Source organism: Megascapheus bottae, chromosome 19 (genome assembly GCF_031878675.1).
Source record: "Megascapheus bottae isolate mThoBot1 chromosome 19, mThoBot2.hap1, whole genome shotgun sequence".
Classification (NCBI taxonomy): Eukaryota; Metazoa; Chordata; class Mammalia; order Rodentia; family Geomyidae; genus Megascapheus; species Megascapheus bottae.
In genome coordinates this window covers 19716443-19740008 of record NC_143527.1, presented here as the reverse complement: position 1 = coordinate 19740008, position 23566 = coordinate 19716443, and the positions used below count along the sequence as shown (strand labels likewise).

The following is a 23566-nucleotide window of genomic DNA, read 5'->3' as shown; positions in this document are numbered from 1 at the left end:
TTTTTTTGTTTTTGCCTGGGATGACTTAAAATTGTAACTCCCTGGCTCTCAGGCTCTTGAGTATCTAGAATTACAGATGCAAGCCACAGGCACATAGATTTAGACCTTTTTTTCTCTGTACACATTATCCCTAGTCTAAAATTTATTTTTATAAATTGGATATAGTAGGAGATTAACAACAATAAAATAGAAGAATGATACTCTAATAGAATTTGAGTTCTCTCAAAATACTTTACTGTGCTATATTCACTCTTCTGTGATTATATGAAATGACACAGTGCCTCCATGATGATAAAGTGAAGTAAATGATACAGGCATTGTCACATAGAGTTGGGCTACTATGTAAGAGTTACTTAAAACTCCTATGATACCTAAGAAGATTATCAAGAAGCTACTCCGTATCATCACACATAGCATGGAAACATTGGACAAAGGGAATGACTTACAAGAGAGCTAGATGGTGGAGATTTCACTGTACTACTGTTTTACACTCACAATAGTTATAATTTAAAACTTAGGAATTGATTTCTGTAGTTTCTGTTAATTTAATTTTGCTTTTTGGATTGTAGTTAATTGTCTGGCATCTAAAGACAGGGAAAGTAAAACCAGGGGTAAAGGGCTTATTTTTTTATTGCTACACACATAGTCTTTTTATCTTGAGTTTTAACTTAAATCTCAGTGTTTGAGATGCCATTTATCCTGATAAGGACAAAGTAATTATTTAATCACAAAGATATGTATGGAGTAAGTCTTAAAATTGCTAGTGGAGATTAGAGCTACTGTATTTAACATTGTTTTCAATCCCTGTACCAGAAGTAAATGGCCCTTTGGTGTGTTAAAGGCCTGTTAAGTGTGTCAGAGAATATAGATAACAGAACCAAAAGTATTGTAACACTGCGATTGGAAAATAGTGTTATTCATCTTTTTGTTGTTGCTGTTGTTCTAATTCTGGGGCTTGAACACAGGGCTTCAGGCTTTTCTTGAGCTTTTTTGCTCCAGGCTAATTACCACTTGAACCCCAGCTCCATTTCCAGTTTTTTTCTCTCCAGTGGTTAATTGAAGAGAAGAGTCTCATGGACTTTACTCTCCCAGCTGACTTCTAATCACAATCCTTAGATCTCAGCCTCCTGAGTAGCTAGGAGGTTTATAGCTGTGAGCCACTGGTGCCTGGGTGTTGTTCCTCTTTTAAGGACTTATAGGAATATTGTTACTTCAATAGTAAGTAATTTTGCTAATGTTAAATAGTTTATAAAATTGTGCTTTCAACTAGACTTCTAAGAGAAACTTAGCATTTTTCTTTAAATTTATAATTTAACCACTTGTGGTTTTCTGGTGGTTAATTGGAGATAAGAGTCTCATGGACTTTTGTGCCCAGGCTTTGAACCCCAATCCACAGATCTCACCTCCTGAGTGTCTAGGATTTCAGGCATGAGCCACTGGCACCCAGCTTACTTTTCTCTTTTCTAAGAAGTTTTAAATGGAAAAGGAGCTCTCATTTTTTTTTTTTTCCTATCAAAAGCTGATTTATGGCCTAGTAGAGTGCTTGCCTAGCATTCACAGAGCCCTGGATTCAATTCCTTGGTACTACATACACAGAAAAAGCTGGAAGTGGTGCTGTGGTTCAAGTGGTAGAACACTAGCCTGGAGCTGAAGAGCTCAGGGAAATGCCCAGGCCAGAGTTCAAGCTCCACAACCAATCCCCCCCCCCCCCAAAAAAAAAGTTGATTTATGACAATTTGGAGTTAATTTTACAGGAAGACTCATTGATGTGTTCAGTCTTGTTAAAGAAATTTTTTTTGGCAACTTGCCTGGGCTTGGTATGTTTTATGCCTGTAATCTTGACACTTAAGAGGTTGAGACAGGTCCATGAGTTCCAGATCAGCCTGGGCTACATAGTGAGATCTGTCTCAACTGAAACAAAATAAAGCCAGCCAAATAAACATGTATGTGTATTTTTGTATATAGGTGTGTATCTATTTATACCTATCTATATGTCTATCTACACACACAAATGTACTTTGGTGAAGCAGGCTGGTGGCCTCTCAGTATATAATAATTGTCAAGTTTCTTCAACTTCATATGTAACCAGTAGAGATGTGCTTAAACACCAAAAATTTTTACCATAAAGTATGTAGGAATTTGTTATGTGTTTGTGTTTAAGCATATGTATGTACAATATGTGTATCTAATATGTATATATGCATATGGGTGTATTTGCATGCATATATGCACATATGCATATGCACACAAAGATGCATACATATGCATATGGATTTATATCAATGGAAAAATATGAAGGCCTATTATTTGTGGATGATGGAATACATTTTGCGTGTGTGTGTGCTGGTACTAGGACTTGAATTCAGAGCCTGGTTGTTCCTCCTCTGTTCAAGGCAGGTGCTCTACCACTTGAGTCACACCTTCCTTTCTGGTGATTAATAAATATCATGGACTTTGCTGCCCGTGCTGGATCTCAGCCTCCTAGTTACCTAGGATTACAGGTGTTCGAGTTACTAAATTTTTACTACCCTATGATCTTTGAAGCATTTTTAGTACAAATTCCCTTTACCTTCATTGTGGGATCACTGATTTTTACTACAAGTAGACTGTTTAGAAAAAAAGTTCTTGATTTAATTTCAGTATGTTAACGAGTTTCAAATGCATTTGTAAACAGCTTCATATATTTAATAGGGTTCTTTTTTTGTTTTATGACAAAAATGTTAATATACTAAACATATCCTGAAAAAAACTCAGGACTGCTTGCTCAATTGGCACTCTACTACTTGGAGCCATCCCTTTAGCCTGGCAAGTTATTTTGGAGAAAATAAGTCCTGAGTTGGCTCTCAAGGAGAGGACAAAGGAAAGAGAAGAGAAGGGAGTAGAAAATGGGAGAGAGGAGCGAAACTGCAGAAAAGGAAGTTCTTCCTCCTCTCCCCTCCCCACTTCCTGTTTTCCAGCTCCACTTCCTGGGTTTTTTTTTTTTTTTTGGTGGTTAATTGGAGATGAGTCTTACGGACTTTTCTGCCCACACCGACTTCAAACCACAGTCCTCAGATCTCAAGTATCTCCCAAGTAGCTAGAATTAAGAAGCATGAACCACCAGTACCTACCTGTCTTTAAATTATCTTTTGAATACCCTCACTTGATTTGTACCAGTTCTGTCTCTAGTAGGTGATCAGGTGTTAGATTGTCATTTTCTTTGGGTCAGTATTTCAACTACTATGAAAGTCTTTTTTTTTTTTTTTTTGTCAGTCCTGGGCTTGAGCTCAGGGCCTGAGCACTGGCCTTGGACTTTCTCAAGGCTAGAGCTCTACCACTTGAGCCTCAGCACCACTTCCGGCTTTTTTCTGTGTATGTGGTACCGAGGAATCGAACCTGGGTCTTCATGCATGCTAGGCAAGCACTTTAACCACTAGGCCAAACTCCCGGCCCCAGTCTTTTTTTTTTTTAATTGAGGTAATATATAGAGGGGTTACAGTTACATTTGTCAGATAGTGAGTTGGATGTATTACTTCTCGAACATTGGTACCCCCTTCTCATGTTTTGTCCCCCTTTCCCTCCTCCTACCATTACTCTTTTAATTTCTAACTTGAACCCTTCATTACTCATAGATACATTTTCAGTCATTTACCAGTGTGATTGGAGGACAAATATAATCCTTAGAACTTTATTTCCATAGTAGAAATTTGGTAAAGGTTAAACATTAATTAGCAGAATATAATGGAAAAAAGTTCAAACAGGTATTGACTCAATTTTACTTTTTGCTAAGTATAAAGTTGCATTGTTGTATTTAATTTATATTTATCTCTTTATCTTCTTACATATTTCCTTTTTACTAAAATAGCCTTATATCTTATGCTTAAGAAAATGCGCATGTGTAGTCCTTGCTGTTCAAAATTACTTTTCCAGAGATGACACTTCTCTATATAAATTTTTGTCTTCCTTTATTAACTTTTTCCTATGGGTTGATTTTTTTTCCCCCCAAGAGATGTTTTCTGTTTATTGTCCTGCATGAATCTTGGGTTTCCAATTGGTATAGCATAAGTAATCTCAAGTGCGTTTAAAAATTTGTAAATGTAGATTTTTATTTTAGTAAATATTCTGGAATGTCATAATATTGGTGTGTTTTCTTCTTTTTTTTTTTTCTTTGTGTGCCAGTGTTGGGTCTTGAACTCAGGGCCTGAGCATTGTCCTTTGGCCTTCTCTAGGCTAGAGCTCTACCACATGAGCCACAGCACCACTTCTGGCTTTTTTTCTACATATGTGGTACCGAGGAATTGAACCAGGTCTTTGTGCATGCTAGACAAAGCGCTCTACCTCCCGGCCCTGGTGTTTTGTTCTTAAATGGGTTCTTCTAAAATGAAGATTCTCTTCTATATCTCTTGAGACTTGCCTTTCCCCCTGTGCTTCATTCTTCCACATGTCATTTTGTCTCCTGACCACCAAGCACATGTACACATGTCCTCCCTTTAGATAAAAAAAAATTCAAGTCTCAATATCTGGAAGCTAATTGTGATGTCTTTTCCCATTTTTCCTCCCCTGCCTCCTTATTTTTCTTCGGGGGTGATATACAGAGAGGTTACAGTTACATAGCTTACATAATAAGTACATTACTTTTTGCACAATGCTGCCTTTTCCCTCACTCCCAGTTTTTCCCTCCTGTCCCTATCCACAGATGATATAGTTCATTTTCGATATAGTGTCTGGTGAGAATCACTGCTGTGTTTATTTTCCCCTTTTTTGAGATATTTCAGACTATTTAACTCAGAGCAGCATCAAACTTGTGATACTCCTGTATTAGCCTTCTAGGTGCTGGAATTGCTGATGTGTGCCACTATAACCAGCACCCCTTTCTTGTAATGTATAGATAGTGGGACTAAGGAAAATTATCCTTTGTGGGGTTTTTTAGCAGTAACCAAGCAAAGATGTTTTCTCTTTAAGGTTTTTGAGAGACCTGGTATAGCAGAGAGTAATGAAGTCATTCTTGTTGGAGTTCTTTGGGCTTTACAGTGATAGAGAGGGATGGGGAAGGGATAGAGGAATTATGTTTCTAAATTTCTTCAGGTTACAAGAGGGCCCCCAGTTCTAGATTTTTCACTGGACTAAAACAAGAGACTGACAATACTGTGTTAAGTGGATGTGCTGTGTAAGCAAGGAAGATTCTAAACATGGGCTAATCCAAAACGATACCTGTTTGGTTTTGAGAAACCTTTATATGAATAAATGCAGGCTAATATTTCATTTCAAACAAAAATACAAAACCTGTGTTTGGTGATCTCATGTAACTTAACCTTAGCAAAGCATTTGTTTAACAAGTTGAGTTCGTGTTTAAGCAGAATGAGGCACCAGGTTAGTGATGCTTCATCAAAGCCAATTTTCATTTTTTCTTTTTTGCTGGACCTTGGGCTTGAACTCAGTATGGGTGCTGACTCTGAGCATTCGTGCTCAAGGGTAGTTCTCCAAAGAAAGCTCCACGGAAACGCTTAGGAGGTTCCTGTCCTAGTGGGCTTCAAACCTTGATCATTGGATATTAGCCTTTTGAATAGCTAGAATTACAGTATTAGCCAACATACCCAGCTCATCAAAGCTGCTTCTGCTTTTTCTGTTTTCTCTCTTTCTTTTCTTTTTTTTTTTTTGCCAGTGCTGGTGGTACTTGAACTCAGGGCCTGGGCACTGTCGAACTTTCTCAAGGCGTACGCTCTACTACTTGAGCCACAGCACTACTTCTGGTTTTTTCTGTGTATGTGATACCAAGGAACCAAACCCATGGCTTCATGTATGCTAGGCAAGCACTCTACCACCCTCATGGCCCTCATCAAAGCTTCTTGAATGCAGAGATTATGTAATAGAGGAGTATATAATAAAAGGGAAGGAAACATGATGATGAAGTAGGACAGTGCTTCTTATGAGTGGGGCAGTAGACTAGTATCTGAACACTGTTGTGTTCTATTATGTCTTTATCCCCAGACATAATTTGTGAAGAAATGAGGAGTGGAATCATGCATCACAGAGTCATAACAACTAAGTGATTGGGCAGGGTTTTAAGCCCTGTGTCTGCTGCCAAAACTCTACCTCCAAAGCTTCTCATCTCTAATATTTTCCTCTTTCCTTTTGCAGAAAGAACAACCGTAGCATATGGTTCTATCTAGTCAGGTTTCTGGTCTGGATCTGTTCAATAGGAGTGGCAAAAGCTGCATGTGGTTCATTATGCTTTTAACCTCAGCTTCTTGGGAGGTTAAGACAAAAGAATCACAGGTTTGTGGCTAGCCTGACCAGTTTAGCAAGACATTTTCTCAGAGTAAAGTTGCTAGGGCTATAGTTCAAGTGGAATGCTTGCCTGGCATCTGCAGGACCCTAGGTATAAAGCCCAGGTAACACCAAGGTGGGGATGTAGTAAATTGTGTGACTACTTTGTATAGTTTTAAAATGCTGTGCTTTTGGGATTTGAGAGATAAATTTTTCATGGATAAGCAGAACAGAGGAAGAGTTAGGTTTTGTAATTGCTTTGTTTTTGTGATTCAAGATTTTTTTTTTCTTTTTTCTTTCTTTTTGCCAGTCCTGGGGCTTGAATTTAGGGCCTGAGCACTGTCCTTGGGCTTTTCTCAAGGCTAGCGCCCTACCACTTAAGCCACAGCACCACTTCTGACTGTTTTATGTACTAAAGAAATTGAACACAGGTCTTTGTGCATGCTAGGCAAGCATTCTACCACTAGGCCAAACTTCCAGCCCTCAGGTTTTTGTTTTTGTTTTTGTTTTTTTTTTTCTTTAGAATGCATTTGAAAAGGAAACATTCATTAAGCATTGAAAATTTGATGGTAGTAAGACAGAAGGTTGAGAATAATAAAAGAACCCTAATGTGTTTAAGAACATGTGACAACACAGAATTGTATTTTGGTATTTAAAAAGTTAAAGCTTTTTTTAATGCGTTAGGAAAGAAGCAAGAAGGTATAAACCTATCTAACATAAAACATAGGAATTCATGTTTTAAAATAAAAAGTAGTTATTGGATTTTGTGATTATAATAAAGAGCAAAATTTTCAAAAGATTTTAATCAGCCAGTCTTGATGGTATACATCAGTAATTCTCGCCCTTGGTGGCAGAGACAGGAAAGAAGTCCTACCCTGAAAAGATTTAAGTCAGGAAGAGAAACAGCACACGTATTAACCATAGATGGAAGAGCTATTAAATTGTGCTAAAAATTACTTTTTTTAGAGTGATGCTTTGAATGACTAGACAAATTAACATTCATTATTAGAAATTTTATATCTTGAAACTATGACAGCCACCAGAATTAGTAGATGGGAGACTGCACTGGTTGGGTGGGTAACTTTGTATGTTGTATAGTCTTCTTATGTTAGTGATTATCTCTTTAAATTGTAATATCAATGTATGTAAATTCCATGAAGTGGCTATTTTGATGAAAATCCAAGCAATCTTTTAGTAGCAATTCAGTTGCTCATAGTAGTAGAGAGATAATCAAGTCACAGTCACAGCAGTGATGGTAGACCTGTGTTGTTTATTTTATAATGAACTGACAGTGTAAATAGGTGGTGTCTCTCATGTTCTTACCTCCTCTTTCGTGGTGTGGTTTTCTTTTCTTTTTTTAAGGCAGTACTTTTCAAATGCTGAAAAAAAAAGCGGTTTAAAATCTTACTTGTCTTTTGATTTTGTTTAGCAAGAGTCATGTTTTAAAAACACCACCAATTGTTGCCATCAGTTAGCTAACATTCATTTACTGATTCATAGTACCAGCTCTAGTGCCAACTGCTTTCAACTTACTTAATCTTGATTTGTTAATGATAGGTGTAAGATGATCTTGGAATACAGATTCCTTAATTGTGGTTTCTTATCAAAAGACGAAGTTGGAAAAGCATTCATTCCCCTCTTTTATTAAAGATTGTATACTACTAACTTGCCCTTGTTTGAGTATATTGGAAATGGAACAGTGACAAATGATCATAATTTATTTTAATTGTTAAGTATAATTAAAATATGAACATTTTGCTGTCTTTATGATGAATACTAAATTTAAGCTAAGTTATAAGGTGTGCTGTTTGGAAATATGGAAGATACAAGAATGAAGCCAGATAACAAGTTTATACTTGTATTTTCTACTGATGAAGACTTTCAGACAAGTTATTTCCATGGGTAGGTGATGTCACTCTGCATGTATATATACACTTATACTTATTGCATGATTATACATGTAGGAGTGGTACAATTTTGACTTGACTGTTGACCTGTGTCCTCAGTTTGGGGGTGTAGGTGGGGAATGTGAGGACAAGAGGCTCTGAATGGTATCAGTGATAGGAACTTTAAAATAAATTGCTAAATTGGTGGAAACTTCTCAGGAAAAAGAAAACAAAAACATAAAGCTGTTTTAAAAGTAGAACATATGGTCAAATAGTCAATATTGTACTTGGCCCTCACATTTTCTGCACAAGTATTTGGACATTACACAGTATCCTGATTCCATAACGATCATTTTGAACTCTGACGAAGATTCCATCGAACAATGCAGGTTTCCTTACAAAAGAAAAACCTCAAAATTAACTTTTTCCCCCTCATCTGTTGGTAAAATCTATTACCAACTGATACTAAGGCCACATTGCTAAATTTGGGTGAATTTGATTTATCCTTTTAGAGTAATTGGAAATCATTTTTGAGAAGTCAAAATTGTTATCGTCAGAATTTCATATTGTGACATGTCTGTTCTCTATACAGTTGCACCTAACAGTTCATTTGCTTTTGTATTTGATCATTTTTCATTTTAAAAATGTTGCTACTAGCTAGTTTTAGGTGATAAACATCCCAGTTGTGTTCCATAATTTTGTTCTGTGACAGATACACAGTGGATATCTGTGTTAAAATAGTAATCCTTCATTGTGCTATATTTCTTGATCCATTAACATGTGTATTTCTTTGTGGTCAAGAGTTTCATAAAATAAGTGTATTTAGAATTCATTTGTTGATTTTATAGTAAAAATCTTTATGGAAACAAATGGTTTGCTTACACTTGATATATGGTTGTTGAAAGGGGAACAATTCTTTTAGCATTCTAACATGGGGATAATAGAGGGATTTCTTGAGTGAAAAATATTATCATGTTAAGAAATGGGAAGCTGTGCTATTTTAAAGCATTTATTCTATAAGCATGAAATACTGAGGTTTTTCTTCTTTTTTCTTTTTCTTTTTTTAAACCATGAATTGCTACCATATAATTACTTTGGAAGTTAGCTTGTCTTTTTCAGTTAGGGAAATTTGGAATAAGAGACATTATTATTTTTCCAGTAAGAACTGTAATACCTTCCTTTGAAATCACTTACAAAATTGTATATGATTTATTTGAAGTGTGAGCTGGTTGTCTTTCTCAGGGAAAAGAAAATATAAGTATCCCACACAAGACATCCACAGCAAAATTCTGAAAATGAATTTTGTGGCATTTTCTTTAGGAAGGATGTTGTAAGGTGTATAACATCTCTGTTTTTGTAGAAGGGCTTTATTAAAAGTAAGCAGTTAAATCAAGCTTTGATGTTAACTTTTTTTAGTAATAAAATATATTTTATTTATTTATTTTCTAAATCTGGCTACTAAAAGAACTAGATTCATTAGATTTTAATAGTTTACATAAGTGTCTTTCCTTCTGAGAGTCAGTTTCACTTTCTTTGTGAAGTCATCCCCTTTTTCTTAATCTGTTGCTCTTCAGAAGTATGGCAGGAATTTGATTGTTCAGTATAGTCTTCTGTTCTTCATGACACTCTTTTTTCCCCCAAGAATGTCCCTCACCTCTGTAAACTCAGGTTATTTTTTCCACTTTCAGATCATGCACAGAATACTAGATTTATGAAGTATGGATTTTTCAGTCAGATAGAATAATAAGGTTTAGGCAACTGACATTTAGAGGGCTCTTACTTAATTTCTGAAGTATTTCTCACCCCACAAGTTAGATACAAGTATACATTTTCTTTCCTCCCTAGATGGACCTCCAGTTGTAGCTCATTATGATATGTCTGACACCAGCTCTGACCCAGAAGTGGTAAATGTGGACAGTTTATTGGCGGCTGCAGTAGTTCAAGAGCACACTAATTCTGTAGGCGGCCAGGACACAGGAGCTACCTGGAGGACCAGCGGGCTTCTAGAGGAGCTGAATGCAGAGGCAGGTTGGTCTCTCCCCCTTCTCTAATGATATAATGTGCATGTGTCCTGGCAGCTATTCTCCTGGTAGTAGACCCTGCCACATATAATAAACAATTTAGCATTGAAATGATCCAGTTTGCTTTTCATAGATTTGGGTAGCATTTCATTTATCTTCCCTAACCAGAGAGAAGGAAAAATGAGAATATGTAAAACAAAGTGTAGGCAGCAGTTAGTTTCAGTAGGCTTATTTCTTGGATTAAAATGCCCAAATGAGATACATAGATTCTTTGAGCAGTTTTTTTTTTTGTTTTATTTTGGTTTTTTGCCAGTCTTGGGGCTTGAACTCATGGCCTGCGCACTGTCCTTGGGCTTTCTCAAGGCTAGAGTTCTACCATTTGAGCCACAGCACCACTTATGACTTTTCTGTGCACGTGTACTGAGGAATCAAACCGAGGTTTTTGTGCATGCTAGGTAAGCAGTCTATCACTAGGCCAAACTCCTGGCCCTAAGCAGTTCTTAAGACTTCACTATAGATAGCAGCATTGCAGCTAAGATGGGGTACTATTGAAACCCACCCAGTAGGGCTGTTCATCTATAGTCCTGTAGCATGCTGGGCCGTGTCAGTTTTGATTGCACCCTACCAAGTTCTTGTTTGCCTTTTTAGTGCCTTTTAATTTCTGCCTAAGATATCTCAGGAGGAAAAAAAAATCTGTCTTGCATTATTTATCTTAGTTCTGTTATTATTCTTTGAGTCGTATTTATTCACTGAGAAAGACACTGCTTTCACCTTTGAAAACCTTGCTTTTTTTTTTTAAAGTATCTTCCTCAAATATTCTAATATAAACCTTTTTTTAAACCAAGTACCAAAATACTTAGGCATAATATTAAAGGGGAAGGAATGAGAAAACACTGCATAAGTACTATGTCTTTAAGTTGTTCTTTGAAGAATTTTACATGTTGATTTTATATGCTAATTTAGTAATTTAATCACTTCCTAAAATATTTTTATTTAATGTAAGTTTTACCTTATGAAAGTTGATTAATAGTTTTGAACTCTGTATGAAAATAGAATACCACTGATTGTTCTGAATTCATTCATAATCTTGGATTAGACTAAAGAAAGATCGCTAGTTAACCATCTGATTAATTTGTCATGGCTAATTTGGACACTGGGTTTTATTTTGGCTTTGGTTTGATTGCTAATCATGTGTCTGATTTTAGACCAGTTGTTTTCTCTGAACTTTATTTTGTGCCAGTATTAAGGCTTGCCTCATTCTCTGACTTGCCTTTTTCTGCTCGTGGCTGGCACTTGACCACTTAAGCTGCATCTCCAGTTCTAGCTTTTTGCTAGTTAATTGGGGATGAGTTTATTGTATTTATTAGCCTAGACTGGCCCTGAACTTTAGTCCTCAGATCTCAGCCTCCTGAGTAGCTAGGTTATTGGCATGAGCGTATGGCCAGACTTGTGCATGAGCGTGTGTATGTGCATGAGTGTGTGTGTGTGCCCTGTCCCCAAGCCTTTTTCCTCAAGGTACTCTACCACCTGAGCTACACTTCCACTCCTGGCTTTTTTGGTGCTTAATTGGAGATAAAAATCGTTTGGACTTTCCTGTCAGCTCATGATCCTCAGATCTCTGCCTCCTATATTACTAGGATCACAGGCATGAACCACCAGTGCTGAGCTAGACCCCCTTTTGCCCCCCATCATGGGAATTGAACTCTGGGCCTGGGCACTGTCCTTGAGCTCTTCAACTCAAGGTTACCACCTTGGGTCATGAATTTGGCCTAGTGGTAGAGTGCTTATCTAGCAAGCATGGTGGAGACATGGGTTCAATTCCTGGGTACCATATACATAGAAAAAGTTGGAAGTGATGCTGTGGCTCAAGTGGCAGACCACTAGACTAAGGGCAGTGCTTAGGCCCTGAGTTCAAGCACCAGGACTGACAGAGAGAGAGGGTGGGGGGGGGCTACCATCTTGCCTGGGCCTGGATTTTGTCCCTGAGCTCTTTAGTTCAAGACTACAGTCCTACCCTTGAGCCATAGTACCACTTCCGGTTTTCTAGTGGTTAATTGGAGATGAGTCTCATGGACTTTAGTGCCCAGGCTGGCTTTGAATCGTGATCCTCAGATCTCACCCTCCTTATGAGGCTAGGATTATAGACCTGAGCCACTGCACCTGGAAGAGAACTCTTTTTTTTTTTTCCCCCATTCTCATTCTCTCTCTCTCTCTCTCTCTCTCTCTCTCTCTCTCTCTCTCTCTCTCTCTCTCTCTCTCCCTCCCTCCCTCCCTCCCCCTCTCCCCCTCCCCCTCCCCCCTCCCCTCCCCTCCCCTCCCCTCTCTTCTTCCAGTCCTGGGGCTTGAACTCAGGTTCTAGCAATGTCCCTGAGCTTCTTTTGCTAAAGGTTAGCACTCTACCACTTGAACCACACTGCCTTTTCTGGCCTTTTCTGTTAATGTGGTAGTGAGGAATTGAACCCAGGGCTTCATGCATGCTAGGCAAACATTCTACCACTAAGGCACATTCTGAGCCCCTAGATTGATTGATTGATGATTTTTTTTTTTGCCAGTCCTGGGGCTTGAACTCAGGGCCTAAGCATTGTCTTTGGGCTTTTTCAAGGCTAGAGCTCTACCACTTGAGCACCCCTTCTGGCTTTTTCTGTGTATGTGGTTTTGAGGAATTGAACCCAGGTATTCATGCATGCTAGGCAAGCACTCTACCACTAGGCCAAACTCCTGGCCCTTAACTTTAATTTTTAAAATGTAAACTTAGATCTAGATTCAGCATGAGAGGAAACACAGTTAATCTGGCTTTATGAGTATGGGTTATGTTACTTAATATCCTGAGTTTGATTCATTTTTCTTCAAATGACATTATTTTATTCTTTGTAACTGAGCACTATCCCACAGTATATATAGTATATGTACATATGTATTTATATGATATACACATAAATGTATGTGTGTATATATATATATCTATATATATATACCGCATTGTTCTTGATCTGCTGATGGTTCATCCCATGACTAAGTGTTATAATAAGCATGGGTATGAAGATGGTCTATTGTGTGCTGACTTGTAATTTTTTCAAGAATATATCCAACAATAGTATCACAGTATCATATGGTAGTTGGAATTTTTGAGGAACTTCTGTACTGATTTGAATTGTACTACTTTTATATTCCTACCAACAGTGTACATTTCTTTCCTTCCATATCCTTACCATTATTATTAGCCCTAGTAATTTCATTAGATTTAGCCAAATAATTTAAGGTTTGAGGCTTAAATATCCTTGAAACTACCATAATTAAGCATAGTAATCACATATTCAGGTTCAAGTATAATCGCATGATCCAGTTCATGAAAGATTAGTTACAGAATTCCTGTGATATAAAAACCTTAAGATGTTCAAAATTCCATATATAAATAGTATGGCATTTGCATATAACTTATACACATCTGTGTATTTTCAGTCAGCTCTGGAGTACTTTTTTTTCCCTGGTGCCGGCGTTTGAACTCAGTGCCATGTACTCAGTCAGATTTGCTTGCTTGGCTAGTGCTTTGCCACTTGAGCCATGCCTCTAGCCTGGCTTTTTACTGGTTATTTAAAGATGGAGTCTTTCAGACTTTTCTGCCTGGCTTTGAATCGCAGTTCCCTGAGTATTAAATTCTTAGTAGCTGGAATCACAGGTGTGAACCGCCTGAATCTGACATGGGTTACTTACAATATCTATTACATTATAAATGCTTTGTGCAGGGGGCCGGGAGTTTGGCCTAGTGGTAGAGTGCTTGCCTAGCATGCATGAAGGCCTGGGTTCAATTCCTTGGTACCACATACATAGCAAAAAGCCGGAAGTGGTGCTGAGGCTCAAGTGGTAGAGTGCTAGCCTTGAGAAAGTCCAAGGACAGTGCTCAGGCCCTGAGCTCAAGCCCAGGACTGGCAAAAAAAAAAAAAAAAAAAAAAGCTTTGTGCATAGCTGCTATATTTTTTAGGAAATAACTTTTACTCCAGTATTTTCCATTAATAGTTGGTTTAATGCGTGGATATGGAATTCATAGGGAAGTTACTGTAATTGCTAGCTTTTTTATTTGGAACCTGATACCTACCCAGTTGTCCAACTGCCACTAGCCTTTTTTTTTGGCCTGTCCTGGGGCTTGAACTCGGCCTGATCACTGCTCTTGGGCTTTCTCAAGGCTAGAGCTTTAACACTTGTGCAACAGCACCATTTCCGGCTTTTTCTATGTATGTGGTACCAAGCAATCAAACCTGGGTCTTCGTGCATGCTAGGCAAGCACTCTACCACTAGGCCAAAATCCCGGCACCTGCTACCATCCTTTTAAAAAAATAAAATATTGCATAAATATGGGAGGAGGAAATACTGGTAGCTTCATTGTGTATCTGCTTTTCCATTCTTATCCAATAGATAAACCAAATTTGGTACTTAATGTTTGGTATTTCTGTGTATTTCTTTATAGCTTTTTTATGAGTGTTGTGATTGTTAGATGTGAGACTAACTCATTGCTTTTATCCTGCCATTTAGTATTTGACAATACACATATTCTCTCATTGAATCTACAGGAGTCCAATTTTTAAATGATATTGTTATTAAGAAATGTCCTTTGGGGCACTGGTGGCTCATGCTTTTATGATCTTAGCTACTCAGGAGGCTGAGAGATCTGAGGATTATTGTTGAAAGCCAGCCCAGGCATGAAGGGCCATATGACTCTTATCTCCAATTAACTACTAAGAAAACCTGAAATGGAAGTGTGGTTCAGGCAGTAACCTTGAGCAGAAAAGCTGAGGGACAGGCCCTGAGTTCAAGTCCCAGTATTCACACACACACACACACACACACACAGAAGAAAGAGAGAGAAGAAAGAAATGCTATTATTTTCTATATGTGGTTCTTGGTATATGGGTATATAACTTCTCTAGGATATAATATCTAGTAGAACAGAACATCTGTCTATATTGGGATATAAAAGTATGTGTTTGGCTTAGGATATAGTCATCTCAGTTCAATAATTTCTCATGACATTTTTTTAAAAAGCCATTTATTTATTTACACTTTCAAAGTCATTTTTTCCTTAAATATGATAATGAATTATTCAATAAATTTATTATTGTTGTTGTTGTTGGTGGTGGTAGTGTGTGTATACTACTGGGGCTTAAATTCAGAACCAAGTGCTCTCTTTAAGCTTCTTTGCTCACTATTGGCACTTGACCACTTGAACTGTGCCTCCAATTTCAGTTTTTGGTGTTGGTCGGTTGTGGCACTTGAACTCTAGGCCTGGGCTCTCTGTTCTGAGCTCTTCAGCTCAAGGCTAGACCTCTACACCTTGAACCACAATGCCACTTCTGGTTTTCTGGTAGTTATTTGGAGATAAGAGCTTCACAGACTTTTGTGGCCAGGCCGGCTTTGAACCGTTGTCATCAGATCTCAGCCTCCTGAGTAGCTAGGCATGAGCCACCAGCACCCAGCCAGTTGTAGTTTTTTTCTTTCCCTCCCCTGGTTAATTGGAAATGAGTCTTTTTGTATTTGTCTGAGTAGGCTGGTTCTAAAGTATGTTTAGTTAATAACATCTTAAGGTTGGGAAAGTAACTGTGTTAACACTTCAGTATATGTCAGGCCTTGGGTTTGATTCCCAGCACTGGAAAAAATTAAAATCTCAGCCCAGGAATGACAGCTTCACAGGGTAGATAGGGTCACATAAAAGAAGCATTAGAGAAAGAAAAGCACAAAATGGAGTAAAATAAGCACTACTTCAAAGTTTATTGTCAGTGTATGAAATAACATATACAGGCTGCTTAGTACAGGGTATGTCACATAGTAAGTTCCTGGTACCCAGCATTAAGGTAATAATGCTAAAGTAGACTTCCTAAGGAATGCTGTGCTTTCTAGTTTATTGCCATTCCCTAGAATAGTGAGTTGTTCTACAGTATTCATTAGCTTTGCCTGAACACAGAAATGATTTAGGGGGCCTCTGAATCTTCTGTTTCTCCTTGAAGATTCTATTAGTAAGTCTGAAATATATCCGGGGAATCCCTCCCACCCCCCGATTATGGGACTTTAACTGTGGGCCAGGACATTGTCCCTGAACTCCTCAGCTCAAGGCTACTGCCCTACCCCTTGAGGCACAACGCCACTTCCAATTTTCTAGTGGTTAATTGGAGGTAAGATTCTTACCCAGGCTTGCTCCTGGAATCTTTTTAGTGATAACCCCAAGGTAACTCTTGACTCTAGCATGTTTAGGAAACTACCAGCACATCTGGGAATGGTTTTATTTTTGTTCAGTGTTATTAATTGCTCACTATAAACATTAATGTAGTTGAGATCAAAAGGTGCTGACGTCTGAGTTACACTTGGTATGGAAGGTTTATTTATTCAGATTTTTCCCCCTGGGAAATTTTAAATTCTAAACATAACTCATTTTACTTGTTTACCATTAACCTTCTGCTTGAGAAGGTAGGCTGTGAGCATTTTTCCCTGTTCTTAAAATAGGGCTGGTAAGCTTAATCTACAACAGTAATGGAATATAGTACAGAAAAACAAACCTCTATTTCCCATTCCTAATACAGACTTTTTTGTGTTGGTCCTAAGGCTTGAACTCAGGGCCTAGGCACTGTCCCTAAGCTTTTATGCTCAAGTTTGGCTCTCTACTGCTTGAGCCACAGTTAATTGGAGATGAACTTTAATCCTCAGATCTCAGCCTCCTGAATAGCTAGGATTATAAGCATAAACTACTGGGGCTGGTCAGATTTTATAATCTGATCAAAAATATAACAGATCAGAAACAATGTAAAGTTTTTAATGTTTTTCCTGAAAGAACAAACACAAAGTAATTCACAGTTTTAAAGCTAAAGGAGCACCAGGTGCGGTGGCTCACACTTATAATCCTAGCTACCCAGGAGGCTGAGATATGAGGATCGTGGTTCAAAACCAGCCTGGGCCTTGAAAAGTCCATGAGACTCTAATATCCAATTAATCACCAGAAACTGTAAGTGGGGCAGTGGCTCAAGTGGTAGGGCGGTAGCCTTGAGCTGAATTGCTCAAGGACAACACCCAGGCCCAGAGTTCAGGTGCCATGACTGACCAAAAAAAAGAAAGCTAAAGGAGCAATTACTTAAGACTAGAAGAATCTTTTCTTGTAAATATCCTGCTACTGTCATCTAATTTGATACCTTCCATTTCAGTATATTGCAAAGACTCAGACCATATTAATTTTTTTTGAGTTAATTATATGTTTATTTCTTTTTCCTTTCCAGGCTTGAACTCTGGGCCTGGGCACTGTCCCTGAGCTCTTCAGTTCTAGGCTAGTGTTGTACCTCTTGAGCCACAGCACTACTTCTGGTTTTCTAGTGGTTAATTGGAGACAAGAATCTCACAGACTTTAGTGCCTGGGCTGGCTTGAACCCTGATCCTCAGCCTCCTGAGTAGCTAGGATTACAGGTGTGAGCCACTGCACTGGGCATATGTTTATTTTTTAAGAACAACAAATGGCAAATACCTTCAAATTTTTTCCCTCTGTCTCCTTTTAGGATAAACTAAGTCAGATTTCTTTCTGAAAAAGGGCTATGGCAAGACAAGGGTGGCTAGATCTAGAGTTTTAAGATTTGGGGTATGACATCTATTGTGGTCAGGCTTCATTTTTGCTAGTGGATTTCCAAAGTATCTTTTATTTCTTTTGAAGACAAAAAGAAATGGCCATGATAATTTATTTACCTTTTTGTTGTTCTGCTGTTATTGTTCTGCCTGTCTGCCCATCTTGGTAACTGTTTCTAACTCATTCATGTGTCTGTAATGGGAAGACAAAATTTGGAATTTTCTCACAGAGTGAAATATGTTATCTATAAAGATCTACATGGGACAGAGATAGCCTATTGCTGCAATAGCTAAATATAACTGCTCTGCTCTGGTTTTGTTTAATATATGGTAATTGTGGGATTTACATTTTTCTTACAGAGCTTGTTTTTGTCTTAGAACTGGAAAAGACAGTACCATAGACAATATTTGCAGAATACCAGAGCATTTCTGGTGCACTTTTGTGAGAGTACTGTTATGCCATTGGGTTCATGTGAAGTTATGTAGGGAAGTGGGGCAGAAACAAAAAAAGGCCCAAAGGCCCAGAATGACAAACTGCAAGGGACCTTCCAAAGGAATGTGGAAGGTGGTTACACTGAGAAAAAAGGGTGAATGGTCCAAGAGAAGAGGCATTCCTAAATGCCTGTTACAAAACGTAACATTCTATTTTCTTACTGAATTTGCTTAAATTAAATTTGCATGTTTTCAAGTTAATCTTTATTTTTTTAATTTTTTTAAAGACGATATGCAGAGTTTGCAGAGGGAGGGGTTATAGTCACATAAGTCAGGTAAAAAATACATTTTTTTTAAATCAAAAGTTTTGTTTGTTTGGTTGGTTGTGGGACTTGAACTCTGGGCCTGGATGCTGTCCCTGAGCTCTTTAGCTCAGGGCTACCATCCTACCCCTACCCACAGCGCCACTTCCAGTTTTCTGGGGTTTCTGGTGATTAAAGAGTCTTAGGACTTTTTAGTGCTGGGGCTGACTGTGAACCTCAATCCTCAGGTCTCAGCCTCCTGAGTAGCTAGGATTACAGGCATGAGCCACCATTCCCCGGCATCAAGTTTTTGTTTTCTGTTTTTTGCTTGCCAGTCCTGGGCTTGGGCTCAGCGCCTGAGCGCTGTCCTTGGGTTTTCTCAAGGCTAGAGCTCTACCACTTGAGTCATAGCACCACTTCTGGCATTTTCCGGCATTAAGTTTTTATTAACACTGATTTTTTACATTATATTTCAAATGCCATGTTCTACAAACAAGTAAGAATACATTTATTTTTTTAATGTCACTTCTTCCCTTGCTCTTCTCTAGTTTTTCCCTCCTGCCGCACCCATAAGTTATATATTTCATTTTCAACATAGTGTCTAGTGAGTACCACTGCTGCATTTGTTCACTCTTTGTCCCTCCATTTCTGTGTTTCCCTTTATCCTCCCAAAGACAGATAAATGAACAATTAGGACAAAACAGAAAACTAAAATAGCAATGAAGACAAAAACCTCTTGTTTCTATTTCCTGCAGTTCATTTCCATAAATACTTATTTAATCAGATTTTTGTATGTGTGGGGAAGGTTATGGGGCTTGAACTCTGGGCTTGGGTGCTGTCCCTGAGCTCTTCAGCTCGAGGCTACTACCCTACCCCTGAGCCTGGGTGTTGTCCCTGAGCACTTCAGCTCAAGAGAGCCACAGCCCCACTTACATTACTACTAGTTAATTGGAGATAAGAGCTGTTCTTCAGTGCCAGGATGTCTTTGAACCTCAGATCTCAACCTCCTGAATAGCTAGGATTACAGGTGTGAGCTACGGCACCTTGATCAGATGAATACTTTTTTTGGTTGGTTGTGAGGCTTGAACTCAGTACACTGTCCCTGAGCTTTTTCACTCAAGGCTAGCACTTATCACTTTGAGCCACAGTGCTACTTTGTTTTCTGGTAGTTACAGGGTCTTCACCAAGGCTAAATGCCAGGATTGGATTGTAAATTTGTGTGTGTGTGTGTGTGTGTGTGTGTGTGTGTGTGTGTGTGTGTGTGACCATCTTATTTCATTACCCAAACTAACCTGCCACTCGATTGATCTAATAATGTGAAAATGGTATCATAATTCTTATTTTTGGATCTTTTTTTTTTTCTCCCCAGTCCTGGCTTGAACTCTGGGCCTAGGTGCTGCCCTTGAGCTCTTCAGCTCAAGCCTACTGCCCTACCCCTAGGCCTGGGCATTGTCCCTGAGTTCTTCAGTTTAAGGCTACAGCCCTACCTCTTGAGTCACAGTGCCACTTCCAGTTTTCTAGTAGTTTATTGGAGATGAGACTCAGGGTCTGTTAGTGCCCAGGCTAACTTTGAACCTGGATCCTCAGATCTCAGCCTTCTGAATAGTTAGGATTACAGGCGTGAGCCACCACACCTGGCTTCTTTTCCCTTTTGGGGGGGGGGCGGGGTCATGGTGCTTCAACTCAACCTGGGCACTGTCCCCGAGCTCTTCAGTTCAAGGCTATCATCCTACACCTGGGCCCTACCCCTGGGCCTGATTGTTGTCTCTGAGCTCTTCAGCTCAAGGCTACTGCCCTACCCTTGAGCCAAGCACCACTTTCCATTTTCTAGAGGTTAATTGGAAATAAGAGTCTCAGGTCCTTTTGTGCCCAGGCTAGCTTTGAACCTTGATCCTCAGATCTCAGCCTCTTGAGTAGCTAGGATTACAGGCATGAGCCATAGCACTGACTGGCCTTTTCCCATTTTTTATAAAGTAAAAAAGTACTAGTAGAAGCCAGGCATGGTGGCTCATGCCTGTAGTCCCACTCAGGAGGCTGAGGTCTGAGTATTGGCTGGTTCAAAGCCAACCAAGGCACTAAAGTCCAAAAGACTTTTATCTCCAATTAACCTCTAGAAAAGCAGAAGTGGTGTAGTGACTCCAGGGGTAGGCAGTAACCTTGAGCTGAAAAGCTTGGGGACAATGCCCAGGCCCAGGGATAGGGCAGTAGCCTTGAGCTGAAGAGCTCAGGGACAAGGCTCAAACCCACAGTTCAAGCTCCATGACCTGGGGAGGGGGGAGAAGAGTACTAGTAGAGTGATTTTTCTAATTCTGAAATGAGCTTTGGAGGTCAGGATGAGGGGTCACTTGGTGGACACTGATAATACAAAAGTATTGATAACTGAAACATAGCATAAAATTACTCTGCCAAATACTTAGAGTTGTACATTAGAATATAGAGCCAGGCACAGAAATGCTATGAATTAATTGCTTCTTTTTTTTTTTATAATTACTATTGTTTAAAAGTATCCAGAGATTAAAAAGGAATAGTTTGGTTTTAGCAATAGTAACTTTTTTTGTGTGTGTGGGGGTGGCTAATTGTAGTGCTTGAACTCAGGGCCAGAGCACTGTCCTTGGGCTTTTCTCAAGGTTAGCACTCTGCCACTTGAGCCACTTCACCACTTCCAGCTTTTTCTATGTATGTGGTACTAAAGAACCTGGGCCTTCGCGCATGCTAGGCAAGCACTCTACCAGTAGGCCAAACTCCTGCACCCCCACCCCCCCTTTTTTTTTTTGCCAGTCCTGGGCTTGAGCTCAGGGCCTGAGCACTGTCCTTGGACTTTCTCAAGGCTAGAGCTCTACCATTTGAGCCTCAGCACCACTTCTGGCTTTTTTCTATGTATGTGGTACCTAGGAATTGAACCCGGGCCTTCGTGCATACTAGGCAAGCACTCTACCACTAGGCCAAACTCCCGACTCTTAAAATTTGCCTTTCAATTCACTTTCTTTTTTTTTTTTTTTTTTTTTGAGGAGCATAGCAGACATTATTTTTAGAGCATGTGAGTCCCTTACCACAAGTGGCTTTAAGGAGCTCAGCTCCTTCCTTCTTAGTGAGTAGGCACAATTTTAGGGTTGTTTGTCCACATAAATAGGAAGGATTTTCAAGTGTAAAGACAGAGACTAAGTCAGGTGCCAGTAATATTCTTGAATAAGTAAAACTATCATGCATCTGTGCAAGACAGAATAGTCCCCAAGAAGGAACAGGCTAATGTTATTGGTAGGATAGGATAGACGGCAGTAATTTACAAATGATCAGAATCTTAAAATGGAATTAAGAGGAGCTTCCTTTTCAGAGGCATGCAAGAATATCAACCTTTTTAGGAAACAAGACATATAGCTGGGCACCAGTGGCTCAGTCCTGCAATCCTAGCTACCCAGGAAGCTAAGACCTGAGGATCATAATTCGCAGCCAGCCCAGAGAGGAAAGTTTGTGAAACTCTTTATCTTGAGTTAACCACCAAGAAGCCAGAAATGGAGCTGTAGTTTAGTGGTAGAGTGCCAGTCTTGAATGAGAAAAGCTGAGGGACAATGTCCAGGTCTTGGGTTCCAACTGTAGTACCGACACAACAAACAAACAAAGATCCAAAATTAGTTTTTCATATATTTTTTATTGTAATTAATAGAAGGGTTACATTATATACGCTAGATGGACAGTGTATTACTTCACATACATTGATACCCTTTCTTGTGTCTTGGTCCCCATTTCCCTCCCTCCACCTCCACCCCTCATCTGTTTTCCTCCCTTTCCTATTTGACTTCAAATAACCAAATAAGCATATTTTCAATATATCAGATAACCAGGAGAAATACTGTAACAATATGAATAACCAAGGGACAGCAAAAGAGATGAGAGATAACATAATACATTAAGGACAGCAATCATTCATTATATGGCTTTTTGGAGGTCCTTTCATTTAGGGTCATACTATATGGCCTTATGTATCTAGATTTTGTTCTATTATAAATCTCTGCTAGGAGAGCCCAAGGTTTCTACTGATTATGACAAATGAGGGAGACTATTGGGCCTATGTTCCTTTGAGTCTGGCTTACTTCACTTAATACGATTTTTTTCTAAGTCTTTCCATTTTCTTACAAATGGGGCAATGTCATTCTTTCTGACTGGAGCATAGAATTCCATTGTATATAAATACCACATTTTGTTGATCCACTCATCAACTGAAGGACATCTGGGTTGGTTCCATATCTTTGCTATGGTAAATAGTGCTGCAATGAACATCGTTGTGCTAGTGGATTTAGTATGTCCTTGTTTCTGGGCAATTGGGTAAATGCCAAGTAGTAGAATTGCTGGGTCATAGGGGAGCTCTATGTTTAGTCTTTTCAGGAACTGCCATACTGCTTTCCATAGTGGTTGAACAAGTTTGCACTCCCACCAACAGTGTAGTAGTGATCCCTCCTGGCCACATCCCTTCCATCATCTGTTGTTACTAGTTTTCTTGATCCTGGCCATTCTAACTGGAGTGAGGTGGAATCTTAGAGTTGTTTTGATTTGCATTTCTTTTATGACCAGAGATGTTGAGCATTTCTTCATGTGTCTATAGGCCATTCTTATTTCTTCTTCAGAGAAGACTCTCTTTAAGTCTTTGGCCCATCTTTTAATGGGATGGTTGTTACTTTGGAGGTTAGTTTTGGATTGATTCAATTTTTTGAGCTGTTGATATATTTTAGATATGAGGCCTTTGTCCGTTGTATGGTTGGTGAAGATCTTCTTTCTAGTTAGTTTGCTAGCTATGTCCTTTGCCATACAGAAGCTCTGAAGTTTAATGCAGTCCCACTTATCCAGACTTTCTCTGAAAAATCCAAAATTATTATTATGCATGCATTTCTTGCCCAGTACCACATCACTCCTTTCTCATAGGCAGAGTTCTTAGAATTTGTCCTTCATTCCATTATTCTTCAGCTTTGCTACAGTGGCTTGTCACTCCTGAGGCTTCCATTTCCAAGGTCATCTGTCTACTCTTGTCTTCTTACTTGACCCCTCAGTCACAAATCACATCTTTCTAGAAATGTTTTTTGGTATCCTTGACATCACC

General features: G+C 39.0%; 1 protein-coding gene across 3 annotated transcripts in view; it reads left to right on the top strand.

The window, feature by feature from the left end:
* The window catches only part of Ark2n (arkadia (RNF111) N-terminal like PKA signaling regulator 2N), a 64394-nt gene that overhangs the window by 28370 nt on the left and 12458 nt on the right, over positions 1-23566 (top strand). For 2 of the 3 annotated variants that reach the window (XM_090353164.1, XM_090353163.1), the window contains exon 3: positions 9978-10160. The exons of the other annotated variant lie outside the window; for it this stretch is intronic. In XM_090353164.1, the coding sequence (XP_090209290.1) occupies positions 9978-10160 (183 nt within the window). The remainder of the gene's footprint in view (positions 1-9977; positions 10161-23566) is intronic. 3 annotated transcript variants of the gene reach the window in all.